General features: G+C 45.9%; 1 protein-coding gene across 2 annotated transcripts in view; it reads right to left on the reverse strand.

The window, feature by feature from the left end:
• Positions 1-343: 343 nt before the first annotated feature.
• Positions 344-16,414, reverse strand: part of PRRX1 (paired related homeobox 1) — a 73,293-nt gene continuing 57,222 nt past the window's right edge. Inside the window, exons 3-5 of one of the 2 annotated variants that reach the window (XM_032863009.1) lie at positions 13,384-13,565; positions 9,588-9,659; positions 3,553-3,664 (exon numbers count right to left, since the gene is read on the reverse strand). In XM_032863009.1, the coding sequence (XP_032718900.1) occupies positions 9,605-9,659; positions 13,384-13,565 (237 nt within the window). In that variant the 3' untranslated portion in view covers positions 3,553-3,664; positions 9,588-9,604. Of the gene's footprint in view, positions 3,665-9,587; positions 9,660-13,383; positions 13,566-16,414 lie in introns of both variants that reach the window. The other variant, XM_032863007.1, reaches the window with a different exon arrangement.

Below are 16,414 nucleotides of genomic sequence, written 5' to 3' on the forward strand. Positions count from 1 at the left end.
ATTCTAAAATAAATGTGTGTGCTATTTTGTCTGTTTTGTCATATAGAGCTGGTATTATGGATTCTAAAGAAATGGGTGAAAATTAACTAAATTCTCATAAAAGTGTCCCTTTACGCATTATGCCAATAAATATCCCCTCTCCCTCCCACCATTGTCTTTGCTTTTGAGGAATAGACTATTTGCATTTTTAAGAAGTGCTACCACACTCCAATGAAAGTTCTGTTCACAAATCCCTCTTACCTTCGCTCTTCCCGGCAAGTACCCTTAGGTCCTAGCAGACTTATTTTTGAAGTCCAAAGAGAAAAGAATCAGCAGACTCAAATGTATATAACAAAAGACCGCATAGTAGTATCCTTCTTCTTTTTATTGAAAAGGAATCATTTCTATTCTAGCGCAAACAATGTATATTTTACATCATAAAGCAAGATATAATTTACATATTACATTTATTATGAGATCTTTATACCCTAAGTGTCATTCCCTTTTTTATTCAATCACCTCTTCTGGTTTGACTTAACCTGCCAAGTGTCCTACAGATCAGCATCTTGTTTGGGAAGGGACTGGGGACACAGACAGTTGGCATGTTTTCATCTGCATCTGGGTATAATGATGGTGAGGAGCAGGGAGGACGCCTTGGAACTTTGTTGGCCTGAGGCCCTCTGTTGAGACCTGGCTTGGAAGCCAAAAGGCTACTCCTCTAAATCATATATCAAACTTCTACTTAAAAAAAAAAAAATCAATAATAAATGAACAATACTGAGTGCTTGTCTCATGTGTATACTTCTTGATCAGGTGCTTAGATAATAAATGTTTGTGGTGTTGAGTCACTAGCAATGAAGATTCCTATGGCTGACCAGCACTGGCTACTCTCTGATTTCCCAGTCATTGCTTCCCAGGCACTGGTGGCAAAACTGCCCAGTTTCACATAGCGTTTGGGTTTTGGGTTCAGGCTTTTCTGTTCACTACTGAAAACGGATGTCAGGACGAAAGCTTCAAATGACTTTGTTTCACATGACCTTCTATTCCTTTCCTCCCTCTTCAAAAATTCCCCTTTCCTAGCAACACCTTGTCTTGTATGAGTTGTTCCCTGCACTGTAGCCCAAAGTCCAACCTCCAAATGTTCACTAATTTCTTGGATTGCACTCATTTCACAAAGAATGTTTTCGTCTGTTAGTCTACACTGTTCCTTTGAATCTTGATAATCTGCAGCAGCTAGTGGGACCAAAGAATTAGTATAGGGAATCCTTAGGAAGCAAGTAATATGTGGTGTTCAGCCAGCCCACGTGAAACATCAGTAAGAAATATTTTAATAATACGCTAAAAGAAGAGGGAATCAGTGGATGGAAGCAAAATGCACAAGATGGGCTTTCTTCTTGTTACTAAAAGAAGTATAGATTTAACATTTAAAATACGTTTTCCTATTGGTGGCTGTTTGGCTGAAAAAGTTCCACCATTGGTTCAACTTGCTAGGCCGAGGGGGGAACAAGTGTGTGCTGAAAGTGCATCTTAAACTCAGCAGTCCATGCCTGTCACTCAGAGTTGGCATATTTGGCCAAAACCAATCTAGAGCTTTTTAATTACTGATAACTAAAGGTATTAGAACCAACCTGGTCAGGATAAAAATATGTCAAAAATATGTCTGTTCTGTGTATCTTAAATTATTCTTTGGTCAAGTGATATGATTTTTGAGAGGTCTGTAAATATAAACCTATTTCTCATTTCCAAATACAATGCTATAGGAAGGCTATATTTACAGCAAGGTAGCATTTCCTTGCTAGAAAACAAGGCTTCCAGGTACCTTATCCTTCCATTAACATTGTATACTTTTGTAGTCCCTTTCCTCCCATGGCTACCAAGTGCTGCACAAGCAGAGAACACAGCAAAGAATGAAGGAGCAAATGAATAGAGCCTCACAACACCCCTGTGAGGTAGGTAAGTATTGTTAAACCCATTTTACAAAAAGGTAAACTGAGGCACAGCATGGTGGTGTGGTTTGGTCTTGTCCACCCGACAAGTTACAAAAGCACAGCTGGAGACAAAAAGAAAGAAACAAAGACAGGTCAGTCCTGGCTCGCAGCCCTAGGCACTAAACTTTATTTCAAAATATTAGTAAAAGAATAGCCCACAGTCGCCTTTTGAATTTTTGGAATTTAGACAAGACATTAAGGATTCCATTCAAACATGTGTCTTTCAGATTCCTGTTGAGTGGAGAAGGGGCAGATGGCAACATGGCTTTCCCTCCTCTAAATGTAATCCCCGTGACATATCAGGATATACTCCTGTTCCACCAGAGCTGTCTCCAAACTCAAGAACATTTTTATAGCCTCGAATAGGCTCTAATTTATTCAAAGCTCAAATGTGAAAATGAGACCTGTTCTGAAACAGATGCCCTGTGAAGTGCTCTGTGGCCTTGATGAGAATTTTGTGTCAAGAAAGAAAGGAAACGAGATCCCCCAAAACATCTCATTACTGTAGAGATTAAGGACAGTGGTGATGATGTGAGATTTGCTTTTGGTAGTGTTCGAGAAACTGCAAACTCAAGCTTGCAAGAATATTTTAGATATATATACATAAAATATATAAATATATACAGTATATATATAAGTGTGCATCTGACTATCCTTAAGGCACTAAAGAGATGTAGGCCATGCCTTTCACAACTCAGTCTTTGTTTTCCTAAAGAAATCTCTCTCCCTCTCGAATGTCAAGCCCATGACAACAAATCATTCAAAAACAACAAATACCTTTGACTTATGATGGCTGATTGCCTGGATGGGGTGTGAGGGGTGGTGGTGATGGCGATATCGTCATCTACAGCTTAGAGCTTAAACCTCTAGCTGATAAGGAGAGCTTCGATCTACAGCTTAGAGCTCAGAATTAGCCAGACACAAGCCAGTGACCAGATGTTGTACATAATTGCTTTCTGAACAGTAGCTGATGGAAAGACCTTACCACCGACAGACATGGAGACCACAAGACAGGAAATTGTGTCTGGCACAGATTTTTCAGAGAGACTTTGGCTTCTCAGAAGCTCCTAGAGCTTTTATACAGAGAACTGGGAAGAAGGATAGAGGCAAGGCACTGAGGTTCAAACAGGTCACCGAGGAGATGCTAGACAATGTCTCTGAATGTATATGTGGTTTCTTTGGCTGCTGTAGTTTTTTTGTTTTGTTTTGAAACCCATACGGCCATGGGGGTGGGTGGGCTGAACCTAACTGAAGAAGCTTGGAGTATATTAAAGCAAAGCACACGAGGAGAAGGAAAAACAAAATCAACACACGCAGAAGCACGTGGTGGTGGTGGTACCCCGGAGGGAGGAGAAACATTGGTGAACTAATTTTCATTTTGCTCCTCTCCGGCTTTTCTCTGCCATGGTCCCAATGTTTGAGTTCAGGTTTTTTTGTTTGTTTGTTTGTTTTATTTATTTATTTATTTTTTCCCCAACAGATGAAGAAATGACAGAGCAGGAAAGGTGTCTTATGGTGTTTGATTTCTTCGTAGGCCTGTTTAATGGCTTTTTTCTCCTCAGTTGACTGTTGGCACCTGGTTCCTCTGTAAACTATATTCCTTGGCCTTCAGTCTCAGGTTGGCAATGCTGTTGGCCATGTGGATGCCCTGTGCAGGGCTAGTGTTGGCACATGTGGCAGAATAAGTAGCCATGGCGCTGTGGGGACAAAGGAGAGAGCAGGGAGAATAACAGGCATTAGTTTCACGAAGCCGCAGGTCGGTGCCCCGGGAGGACGCGAGTCTCAGCACGGGCCAGGCGGGGCCAGGCGGGCTGCACGGGTGACCTCTGAGGTCCCTTTCAGCCCCGGATCTGCATGGGTCTAGGGCACTCGGGAAAGGCTGGCAGCGTCCGGAAGGGCAGGGGAAGCGCAGGGGAGAGCGGGACAGGGCGGGGAGGGGGACCTGCTGCGTGGGACACAGTGAGGCATAACTGACTTCTGGGCCGAGAGGAGAAAGCTGCTTCTGTGGAAAAGCGGGACGTTTCCCCGGCCGGTGGCCTCTCTGCGTCCGTCACAGCCCGCGGAGCTGGGAGCGAGACACGCGGCGTCTGGAAGGGGGGCACCGTGCCCTTGTCACTCTAAGTAGCCGACTCCGCGCCCGCCACACTGCGGGCCGTCGGCGGGGACCGCGCCGGGCGCTGCTTGAGAAGCAGCAGAGCCCCCGTCCCTGACACCGCGGCCCGGAGCACCGAGTGCTGCCGCAGCTTCCTGTCCGACCGGCCTTGACTTTGTAGCTTCTTCTCAAGAGGGCTCGAGTAGCTCAGGATGCCTTTTAGGTTAGTTATTTGGGAACTGTTTAAATCCCCTACATGAACGAGCAAAGGCTCTGTCCAGGTTCAGGATTCCTGGCCTCTGAGATAACTGTTTCTCTTTGTCCTTATTCCTGAGAAAAACCTGAAGTTGTTTTTCATTGTCAGAGATGGTAATTAAGACCTAGAAAAGCAGCTGGACAGAAATGGGCACTTGCTGGTTTTCCGTGAATAGAATCCATGAATTTCTTTTAAAGGAAAAAGTAAGGGTCTCTCAGACTTGGAAGCAAATTATTCTTTACTGTCTACTAAACAGTTAAAAGGGAACTCATTCTAGTTAAATGAAAATGTTTCTGGTTGTTTCTAAGATTAGCAAAATCCCTTTCGATGGAGGCCTGGAATGAGATAGACTATAAATGGGACACTGAGAGCTCCACTGCTGACTGCCCTCCGGGGCGATCGACCAGCCACACGGGAGTTTGTGGTTCTGGGGATCAAGTGACAGACCAGAAAGAGAGAAAAGTAAAGCTGCTCTCCAAATAGACAGCCTGTGTCATTGTCCCTGTTTGGGAGACCATACAGTTGAGACTTACGGTCAAGACTCACAATAGCCTGTTTCAGCTCACTTACTAGCAATTAACCCAGGAACATTCAGTTAATGAAGTATAATTAGTCCCAGATCACTGGGTCTCTCCAGAAACACACATCCTTAATTTAAAATTCTTATAGCACTGGTGTGTGTGTGTGTGTGTGTGTGTGTGTGTCTTAAGGCAGAAAAAGGAAGACTCCGTAGTGTTCCAAAAGAATCCTACGTTCTTCCACTTCATTTTTACCTGCTTCACTCTTACCCATATCCAGGAAGAAGCTCTCAACCGTCTATGCAAAGTTAGGTTCTCCTGGAGCATCTTGTAATTTCGCTTTCAGCAGTTACTTCAGTGCCTCACCTGTAAGCTCATAGATCAGACATCACATCTGACCTCGTTCACCACTATATCCTCAGGTAGAGCTAACATCGTATCTGGCACATATCGACACTCAAGAAAGTATTTAATGAAGAGATAACTGAGAGATATCTACTATGATTAAATGAATTCTTGCTCAATGTCAATGATCTCGGTCGGTCTCCTGCTGTGAGTAATGATTTTTCAAAAATGTTTTACCAGGGGTACCTGCGGGGCTCAGTGGGTTAAAGCCTTTGCCTTCGACTTAGGTCATGATTTCAGAGTCCTGGCTCAGGTCATGATCCCGGGGTCCTCAGATGGAGCCCCATGTCAGGTTCCCTGCTCAGCATGGGGTCTGCTTTTTCCTCTCCCTCTGCCCCTCCCCCCACTTGAGCTCTCACTCTCTCTCACTCACACTTTCTCTCAAAAAAATAAAATCTTTTAAGAAAATTTACCAATATTCTTTTATCATTAGGAAGTAGTCCTTCCTATTACATTTGCTCTCTTGATAGACTGAGCAAAATCAAAGGGATGGGACAAAAGCCAGGGCCAATGACTACATACTCTTGATCCATCAAAAATATCTTTTAAAAATGAACAAATATTAGTATAGATTAGTACAGATCTAACAACAGACTACCGCTTTCCCACTGTCTACCAACAGAGCAGAAAAAGAGTCCCCAGTTAAGATAGGTTTCAATTAGGAGTGAGGTAAATGATCAGAAATCCTGTTAAAATAGGACAAGTTTTTTTGTTCCTTTGTTTTTTATTTTTTTTAGTAATACACCAAAAATTTTCATTTATTTTTGAAACCCGTATAGTACTCTCATTTAATTTCTATATGAATTACTTGCTTCCTTTCAAGGCACTACCAGAAATGTATGCAAACCCGTAAATCCTACATTCAAAAAATTGCTAGTATATACTGAAACCCAAGGTTTCAAGGAAATCAAAGATGTCAGTTGTTAGGAAAAGAGACCACTGGGTTTGGGAAATGCTCCTAAGTTACAGATCATGAAATGAACCCAGTCTGCCTTTCTTAACCAGGTTCTTGCGAGAGAATTAAATCCTGAAGATGGTCCATAGTACCATTTAAAATGCATAAGAGAGGAGCTGAAATGGTACGTTATCTATGTTATTGGTTAAACAGAATAAAATTGAATGCCTCCTGGAAACAGAAGGCTAAAATTTCATGAGAGAGCATAAAGAAAAAATTCGGTAAATTGTGGATGGTCATGGAGTATCACTCTTTCAAGTACTTGACCTAATTCTCTTGGGGTTCTATTTTCCTTTGAGGCTCTAGGCAAGCAAAGTCCTATTTAATAGAGATTTTCTCCTTTTTTTTTTTTTAAGATTTTTATTTATTTATTTGACAGAGAGAGATCACAAGTAGGCAGAGAGGCAGGCAGAGAAAGAGGGGGAAGCAGGCTCCCCGCTGAGCAGAGAGCCCGATGCGGGGCTCGATCCCAGGACCCTGAGACCATGACCTGAGCCGAAGGCAGAGGTTTAACCCACTGAGCCACCCAGGTGCCCCAATTTTCTCCTTTTTTGATGGTCAAAGATCTAGTCCGTTTTCCATAGTAGACAAAGGGGACTGGAACCTTTGGGGATTGTTTTTGTTTACTGAAGACATCATCGCTGTTTTCTAGAAATGTCTACTGTAGCTGTGACTTCAATATTATCTATTTTACAGACAATTTTTATAGAGCTGCTTTGTAGTTGACTAATTTCATCTGATATACTAGTCTGAAGACTTCATATGGTAACACATCTCTTGGAAATACTGAGATTCCCTCTCTAATTTGTCCATAAAATAATCCATTTTCCATCTCAAAACGAAATCAATGCAAATTAGTTACATATTGCATAGGAAATGGGACACTGGGACACTTTCCACTAAATGGAAGCCTGAGTTTCTAGAGTCGAGAAAGTACCCTTGTCCGATTGTACTGTGGTGCTGTTGTAAGGGTATCACTGCATTCATGACACCGTGCAATACTTTGTAGGTAGCCCTCACGTTAGTGGGGCATGAAGATTAAAACAGCAGCTGCTCTCAATGAATGAGTTTTGCAGTTTCCTAGGAGCATAACAAATGATAATATTTGCCCTTGATAAATGTTCAGGAAAGTTATAAATTTTCAAAAATGGATCCAACTTAGTCTAGCACATTGCACAGCTCTAAGAAGTAGGACACAAGAACAGAGCCCGTCTTACTTCATAGACGATTAACCGGGTTTGGAATAGCGCCCGCACTAAAGAATTACAAGTCTGTGCTCCATCTGGTCGTTCGACATGGTTCTAGTTCCTCAACTTGCACTGAAAGAGCCATGGAGGCATGGAGCGGGCAGTCCGTTGACACACCAGTGACAAGCAAGATGTGTGACAAGTCAGAGAAGACAAGAATTAATGAGTGGGTACTCTAGAGCCGCTTAGTCATGCTTTAAAGAAAGCATGAAAAGTAAGTTGGAGAGGACCCACTTCCCAAAGGCTGGCTGCCAGCGCGAAAGACTGTTGTGACCACCTGTTTCTCACGCCACCAAAACTTATAAAGGTCTATGTTAGGCAGAGAGAGAGGATCTTGAAACGTTTTCTCCCAAGACAAAAGCAAAGAGGGTTAATTAGCTATTTTCGACCAATTTTATAGGACCGTTCAAAATGTGAAACGAGCACTCATTCCTACACAAGAGGACACTTGCCGGGATCAGAAAGTGAGACGGAGACTAAGTGATCCGTATCGATGACGCACGTGATAACGTCAGGAGCTTAGCAGCACCGACAGATCCGGCCCGCTGGTCCTGCCTTCTAAGAGCCACCTGCCCCTCTAACAGGACATGGACATGAGCTGAGCACAGGGACTGGGTTTATAGGACTTGGTGAAAGCATCTTTTCTCTCGAGTTCTGAAGAATGTCGGTTCTTTGTGTCTGTGACCAAGAAACTGCTTTGCCAAGTGAAGTGCGCTGCGGAAGCGGAGGCGAAACAGAAATGCTTGGGGCCCATCTGTTGATTCAGCAGCTCTGCGCCGGGACGTGTACGGAGCTGACATTTAAGCAAGCTTGAAATCTTTCCATCTCCTTGTTTGGAGATTCTTAACAGATGGAGATCAGCCGCCGACGGCAGAAGGCTAACCACGCCGGGGTTCGGTTCCATGTGCACTGGGGACAAGTCATTTTGGATCATTTTAACCTACCCCGAAAGGTTGTCGGGAGAAGGAGCGTGTTCAGATCGCTCCAAACACCAAGGAAGCGTGGAAAATTCTCCATACAGTATGATTCTAAACCAGGAGACTTACGGGCACCTGCCTCTCTGCTTTTCGAAACCCCACAAATCACCAAACACTCCAGGAGTGCTTGGGGGAAATAGCGCCTGCCTCCGTTTTCAACGCAACTTCGTTTTCTCTTTGGCCCTCTCGGACAGATGGTGACAAGCTGTTGAAAATTTCCCCCCAAAGACAACTCTGTCAGCCCGAGAAGTCTGGGTGTCATCCTGAGACCCTGAGGTTTCACCAGCTTGGGGTTTTTCCAAAGGCGGTGGAGCGTGAGGCCGCTGCGGTGCTGTGATGCTGGTGGTCGGAGGCGAGGTTCTGGCTGTGGCTTTTGCAGTGCGAGAACCAGGTGTACCCGCTCTACCTAAGCCAATGCCATACCCGCTCTCCTGTGGGTGTTTACTTTTAAAGAGAGACCCCATAAATCCTTCTGGAGGTGATCCTTTGTGATTTAAATAAGCATTTCTGAAATTCAGAAGCTGATTTTCTGCGTTAGCCTTCGGCTTGCGCTGTTTGCTCACGATCCTCCTGCCGCATCTAACTTCCCCTCCTAGGGACGTTTTACACACAGGGCCTGCATCTCTCTCTCATCTCGAGGACTTTTGTGTCTCTTCTTTCACATGCACGTCCGCTACCGGGACTCGGACGCCCTGGGAGGTGTGGAGAAGGGAAACGCCGCTCACTCGGCCTTAGATGCAAGGCTGCATGAGAGCCTGACGACTCGACAGCCTGGGGAGCAGCTGGAGCCAGGACAAGAACACAGTTCTTCCGACCCCTGCCCCATATCCTATAGTCCCCTACTCCTAGGGTCGTAGCCTCAGCACCACGGGGAAGCAGGTTAGAGACGCAGAGTCCTGAGCCAGACCTACAGAACGCAGCTGCACTGCAACCCAATCCCAGGCGACTCACGTGCTCAGTAATCTCGGAGGAGCCCTGCTCTCATCTGTGCGACTCCCCTTAACTTCAAGGACACATACGCCTGCGCCTCTGCTTCCCCATCGTATCCCCACTTGAGGACTTCCCTGGTGGCGTTGCTAAAAATTGCCAAGACCCGCTTTCTCAAACACACTTCGTTCCCACTTAAACCCTACCCCCAGCAGCCACCCTCGTCCCCCTCTGACAAGTTACCTTTTCAGTGTCTTCCGTTAGAATCCGTTATGAAGCCCCTCGTGTAAACAACATCTTGGGAGGGACGAGGATCTATTTTTGAAAGCGTGAAAGGGAGAAATGAGCCAAATGCGTTCAGTGGATGTCAGGCAGCACCGTGACCACGATCAAATGGGGGAGGAGGAGAAGGACAGGGAGGGGAGCCGTGGACAGGGACAGCTGGCCGCTCTCTCGCCTGTCACTAGTTTTCTTGGAAGCCCAGTCCTCCCTCTGGAACTGGCACTGATGACCCAGGCCATTTTCCAGCTCCCATAGGAAAGGATGTCTCTGGGGAGAAGCTTCTCGACTACCTCATCTAGAATAACAGGTCAAAGTCTAGGATTTGGTTGGTCGCTGCTCCCCAGGAGGTGAAGTCACCACGAGATTTGTTGGACTTAATACCTCCGGTGCCGTGTGCGCCCTCCTTTGCCCACGGAAAACAGTTCTGATCTAAGCAGTGGGCGCATGTGCCAAAAACCAGCTTCCCCCCACGGGCGATGGGTAGATGAAGCAGACACCTGCCGGGACAGCAGCGTCTGTGTCGGAGAACGCTTTGCTCCTCCTGGTGGTTCAGTTGCCTGCCTGACGTCATCACCCGTAACGGGCTCAAGGGAACGGACGGGGCCATGTCGTGCTATAAATAGGGGGAACCATATGTCCCCTGTGACGCCTGTTGTTCTGGTGTCATTATTAATAGCACTCCCCTTTCACTTTCCGAAGTGTCCCAGCTTGGATGATAAATTATACAGCCACCATGCTGGATATAAAGGACACCCAGAAAAAAATGTGTTGGCTCTCTCCCATCCCATGATTCTGACCACATGCAAACGATTACTTTGAGTCTTGGTTCCCTCCCCTCCTCTTTCAGGGGAGAGCAGTGGAAGCCAGCAAGCCATCCTTTCTGGAAAACTGCTCACTCTGCCTGGTCACATGACCAAGCCACATCAGTCCTTCCAAGGGGTTGCTCACACACCCCAGAAGGCGGCTCTCAGTTGCACGCATGCAACCCTGATCTGAGAGAGACTCCGAATCAGAGAGCATGTTGACAGTTTCCCGGTCTTACTCTTTTTACGACACTCAGTGTAATGGAAGCCTGAATCTGAATGAGAACGTGCTGATGTGGCCTAGTATGCTGGACACACACAGGCACCACGAGCACTGGTCTGACTCTGCTGGCTGAAGGCGTACACTTGGGCAAGTGTTCAGTTTCTTCTTTGGAACCAGAGCAAGGACGGAGCTAGCACACAGGAGCGTTCCAAGGATTAACCAAAAGAAATGCCTTTTAATGAATGTCACATGTGAGATAACTAACTTGACATAAATGTACCAACAGAAATAGCCAGTTAATTTTTTTATAACACAAAAGGTCTCTCATTTCCTTTGCTTTTCAACACTTGTTTCTCTTTTATGTTTCCTAAACAAGACACATTTCCTACCAAGCTTCAAATTGTGAACCATAATGTATTTTGGTCCTAAACAGAGCAGAAAAATCTCCGAGTAACAGAATAGCCTTGCCACTTTTAGAAATTAAGCAAAATATAAACACTTCAGTCAACATTGGGTCAAAAACATTGATATTGATTAAATTAGTGTTTTAAACCATCATTCTTCTACTTCTATCTGGATATTAATTTATTCTTCATACAGAATATGAACAATCAGATTCTATGCGATTTTTAATTATTTTTTTTTACAAACTCTGTACCTAAAAGAAAAAACTATATAAAAGTATACCATGAAATGAGTCAAAAGCACTAGCTTATATGATTTTTAAATGAAAACAGCAGAATACAAGATATGTACACTAAGGCTACACTATATAAAATACTGAACTCTAATTGCAAAAATAAACTAGTTATATCAAGATGGTGGCATTATGAATGTTTCTTAAAAAATGTATCTAGTATTTCTACATAAATCTTTTAAAATAAAATAGAACATTTCCAAAAAAGGCACACACAAATTGCATGTTAATAATTTCAGCATGATGCCCATATACCAAACGTGTATGATGCAGGCACTGGGGCTTGACCCTCCACTAAGGGGCAGGCAGTCTGGTCCAGTACTAATTCAGGGAGGATCTCAGCCTCACCCACGCAGTGTCGTGCCCTCAGGCTCGCTCTCAGGCTACCAAGGACTACACGAAGCCATCTGGATGGCTTAGAGCTGGTGTGAAACCCTCCTACCTGGGACCCAGGTAGGAAAAGGAGCAATACTTCCTGGTCAGGACCAAATTCAAACCAGAGACCTTGAAACATTAAGTGTTGAACCACATCCATTCCCCAAGCCATTGAATGAGTCTGTGAGCTAACAATATTTATCAGAGAAACAAAGCAGTCTTCTACTTATTTAAAATATTAAAAGATATGTGATTTCACAATGTGTTTTTAGTAAGTTTTCCAATGGGAAAAGAGTCTAAATTTTAAATCGGACATAGAGATAGGACTAATCTTTTGAAATCAGCAAGGCTTACTATATCTGAGAGCTGGAGAAATTTCCAGTTTCCCAAGTATGGGGTCTCTAAGTGCTAAAACCAACATAATTCAGGCTAATTGCACAATGGGGGATTTAAAAAAAAAAAATCCGAATACAATTGTGGCATTTCTTTCAAGGAATTGATTTGGAACAGAAAGAACATTGAGGTGAGGCCTTACGCTTTGATTAAAACCATCACTTTTGAAAAGTATTTACATTTCACGAATGTGGCTTTTCACGTTAGGAGCTGAACTTTAGCTGGGGGATAATCTCCTATAATTAGTTTAAGACCTCTCTTTAAAGCGTTGATTAACCTTCACAATAAAAAGGCAAATAAAAACATAATAAATGAATTTGTGAATACTTCTCCACTGCAGCTGGCCAGAGAGAACACGCAGCCTTGACCCTGTGTCTAAGAGAACTCAGGGTTAGGTTCAAAGAAAGGCACTTAAGAACAGTAATGATGCTTAGGTTCAACTTCCCTTGGGCTAAATTAATCTGTGTTATGTGAACAGCATAATAAATGGAGGATAAAAGTCTTTCCAAGAAATTGAAATAGTACCCTGTTACTTGCTTCTTGAAAAATTTTCACCTTTTTAATATAAAAGTTTAGTATGAATCACACATTGTTTTTATCTTTTAAAAACCCCACACGGACAAACTGGCCCCCAAGGCACTCCAGAGAAGTGAGAATTTGCAATAGAACAGGAAGGTATTTTGGATCATTAGCCATTCCCACCTGCTAACAAGGGACTGTGGCCATGAGCGTGGTCAGAATGGTTGTGGATGTCCCTTCCTTCCCTCTCTCTCGTTCCCTCCTCCCTTCCTTTTCATTTCCTTCCTTCTTGTCTTTTAATTCAAAATCAGTTTTACCATAACGTTCACCTTTGAGCCTACACTTGGAGCCTTACGAGTTAAATTTCTCCTTCAGCGTAATGAAACACATCTATCTTAAATTTGGAAGTGGAGTCAAGTTTTGTTCCTGAATGGTCACACGAGGGACTCTGGGCAAAGCTTAATGATCTTTTCTTTTAGATTCTTCCCCATCTTTGAAACCTTTGCAAGAGTTCCTGAGTCCAAGAGGAGATTGCTGATGGCCCGTCCCTCTCTCTTCTGCCCCAAACCCTGCTCCTGGGGCAACTAGTAATCTCCCGTGAAACTCTGGGGGTGTCAGCAAGTTGAATGTCTCTGAAGAGGTTAACCCAGTAAGAAATGTCAGCCGGCCGCACCAGCAGCTCTGAGCGTGACCGGCGGCTGAGAAACGTGTGGAAGTGGAGCAAGGGAGGGCGGGCACGCCATTCACCTGTACGGAGAGGCCGTCCCCCAGGAGAGATAATCGGTGGGTCGTGGAGCAGGACGAGGTACGATGGGCTGCTCCACAGCAGTCACGTCCCCTGAGTAGGATTTGAGGAGGGAAGCGTTTTTGTTGGCCAGCATGGCTCTCTCATTCCTGCGGAATTTGGCTCTTCGGTTCTGAAACCACACCTGGAAGAGTGTCGGGAGGAGAGCAGGGCACAGGGGGGAGAGGGAAACAAAGAAGAAGAGGTTACACGAATCACGCCAACATCCTGGCCAAGGTTACCCTATAACACCTGCCCAGGGAAGAGACGGGTCAGGTACAGCCTTCTTCCCAGAGCGATACAAAGATGCCACAGTCCTGCCCTGGTGGGCCGCGTGAGCTCACCGCCCTAGTATCAGAGACGATCACGACAGGCCCCTGCGGGGCCTCCATCACCACCCACCCCCCCGAAGAGGAGATCCAAGACCAACCCACAAGGCAGCAAAATGTGGTCTATAATCCTTGTTGCTTTGTAATCAAGGAAAAGAGAAAAACCTCATTAGACCACGGAGACTGGCTTTTTTAGAAGTCTTTTTCAAAATTCTCCAAAATGTGAAAATATCATCTGTTTTTGAAATGGTTATTGGACATTTAAAGAAAGTTCTCCGTGTCCAGATCCGCTGGTGCCTGCGGCAAGAATCTATGAAGCAAGTGGTTTACTGGGGCCCTGCGAAGAGCACCAGGGCAGGGGCAGGAAGTTACAGCGAGAGGACCCGCCCCGCTCACGGCACACCTCTCATTTATCAAGAGCGGCCAGGGCTAGAAACTTCCAGAAGCACACTAAATTCATTGCTTCCACTGGTCATGCTCATTCCATATACTGGGTTTTATTTTTTCTATTTCAGAGTCGAGGAAACAGGTTCGACGAGAGTAAGTAATGTGTTGGTGTTCACTGGGATTGGAAGCAGCTGTGTTCCTGGACTCGAGGACATCTGGCTCATGACCACTCCCGTCGTCCAGAGAGCCACGGAATCGTATGCAGTCGTTCACTCATTCGAGAAAGCTTTTGGGGTCCCTGCCATGTTCCAGAGTCTGTGCTAATTGCCAGGAGTAGGGAGATGAGGCTTATTTTCTGCTCATAAGCAGCTCCCAGTCAAGTAAAAGAAGACCGGTACGTACATTTGACAAACTGCTAAACAAATCTTTTAGGTACAATTAACGGGAAATGCAGGACGAGGCCTGGGAAAAAGCCATCCCGTGGTGTGGAGTGGGACAGCCGCATGGCTCCTGGGAGCACTGTTGGTGTAAAACACCACATGGCTAGTGCCCCGTGGGTCGTGCGGGTGGAAGGGCCAGGCAGAAGTCAGAGAAGGTGACTCTGGCGCTCGCATTCTGGCTCCGCACGCGCCCAGCTCTTTTGCTGCTCATGTGTCCTTGGCACTACTATTACCTTGATTGTTTTAAATGTAGATGGAATCTGCTTTCTATCATCCACGGCTCTCCGTTGCTCACCGAATAGAACCGAAACTTCTTACCACAGAACAGAGTCTGCTCAGGAATGAGCTCTTGGTCCACCAACCCAGCCACATCCTGCCTCACACGGGCCTCACGCATGGACCCTCCGTCATTCCAGCTCCCGCCCTGGGCTCAGGACTACCGGATGTGCTCAGTTGTTCCCTCCTCTGTATACTCAACCAAAGGCTCCCTCTGCCTGTGACAGTCCCCCTCTCCGTCCAGGCATCCAACGACTTGCTTTTCAAGATTTGACTTTAATATCACCTTCTTGTGAAGAATTGTAGTGGAAAGAACATTTAAAGTCTAATGGAGTTAGACTTTAAGTTAGTGGAGTTAGTGGAAAGAACTTTAAAGTCTCATGGAGTTGGATCAAAACACCGGCCCCGCTGCTTTAAAATGCCGTCATCAGCACCTCTGATCCTGGGCCTCCGCTCCGCACAGAGACACGAATACTCACGGGGCTGTCCTGAGAGTTGCACAGAATGGGTGCTTCATTTAAGTGTATTTTTACCCCTTTTCCTGGGGCAGATTTGATCGTCCCTTCCTCTGGTCTATCACGAATTCTCGTGTACTCCTTGAGCGCAGGAATCATCTCGTGCGTCAGAACAGGGTGGCGTGCCCATCTACCTTCTCTGTCCCCCACCGACAACACCCTGGGGGAGAGGGCCGGTGTCTTACTCCTCCCCAACAAAGTGAAATATTTCCAAGAGTATAATAGGTGCTTGACAGATGTTCGAGGGGGAGAAAAAGAAGAGGAAAAAGAAAGAGGGAAAAAAATGAATTTTTGCAAAAGTGGTACGATACGGCTTCCATCCAAGAGGATTCACAGACTCGTGGGGAAGTTGGCCCACAAAGGACTCAACGTAACAGCGTCATGTTGCGACGAATGCCATAAAGAAGGCCGAGCGACTGGTGCGGACTGGGGAAAGGGGACTTCCCGGAGGAGGAATAACGTGGTGGAGGAAGAGTTCTGTCCGCTCACATCCGAAACGTCCACAGCCCCCAGAGGGACCAGAACAGAGTGGGGTGAGAACGGAGGAAGAGAAAATAGTTACAGCGTCTAAGAAAGCATTTGTTTGTCGCTGTAAGGGGGGCAAGACCGGCTCACGACGCTCTTCCACATTGAAGAAAGGAAGACTCTTAGCACGGCCCGTCCGGGTGCCCTTCTGTGCCAAAGTGGCGCTTCAAAGACTGCGGGTCTAAAATGACTCACTACACTGCGGCAGGCCACGGCCCGGGCACAGAAGATGGGGGTGTGAAGGGAGAGGAAGGGATTGACGGTGGAAACGCAGAGCGCGTTGGGAGCGCCGCGGTTGGCAGCGTGGGGAAGAGGACGTGGGAAGGGTGTGGGAAGGCAAACCCCGGGCTGTGCTTGCGATGGCGGGACGGAGACGACCCAACTGAGTCTCGTCCCTGCAGATCCCGTGGGTCCCTCTCACCGCAGCAGGGAGGGCCCGCCAGGCAGTGCTGAGGGCCTCTCCCCCACGCGGGCAGGGGTCTAGACAATCTTCCTGTTGCTGACCTCCTGTCTCCCCCCAGG

Source organism: Lontra canadensis, unplaced genomic scaffold, assembly GCF_010015895.1.
Source record: "Lontra canadensis isolate GAN:19392208 unplaced genomic scaffold, GSC_riverotter_1.0 scaffold24, whole genome shotgun sequence".
Taxonomy (NCBI): domain Eukaryota; kingdom Metazoa; phylum Chordata; class Mammalia; order Carnivora; family Mustelidae; genus Lontra; species Lontra canadensis.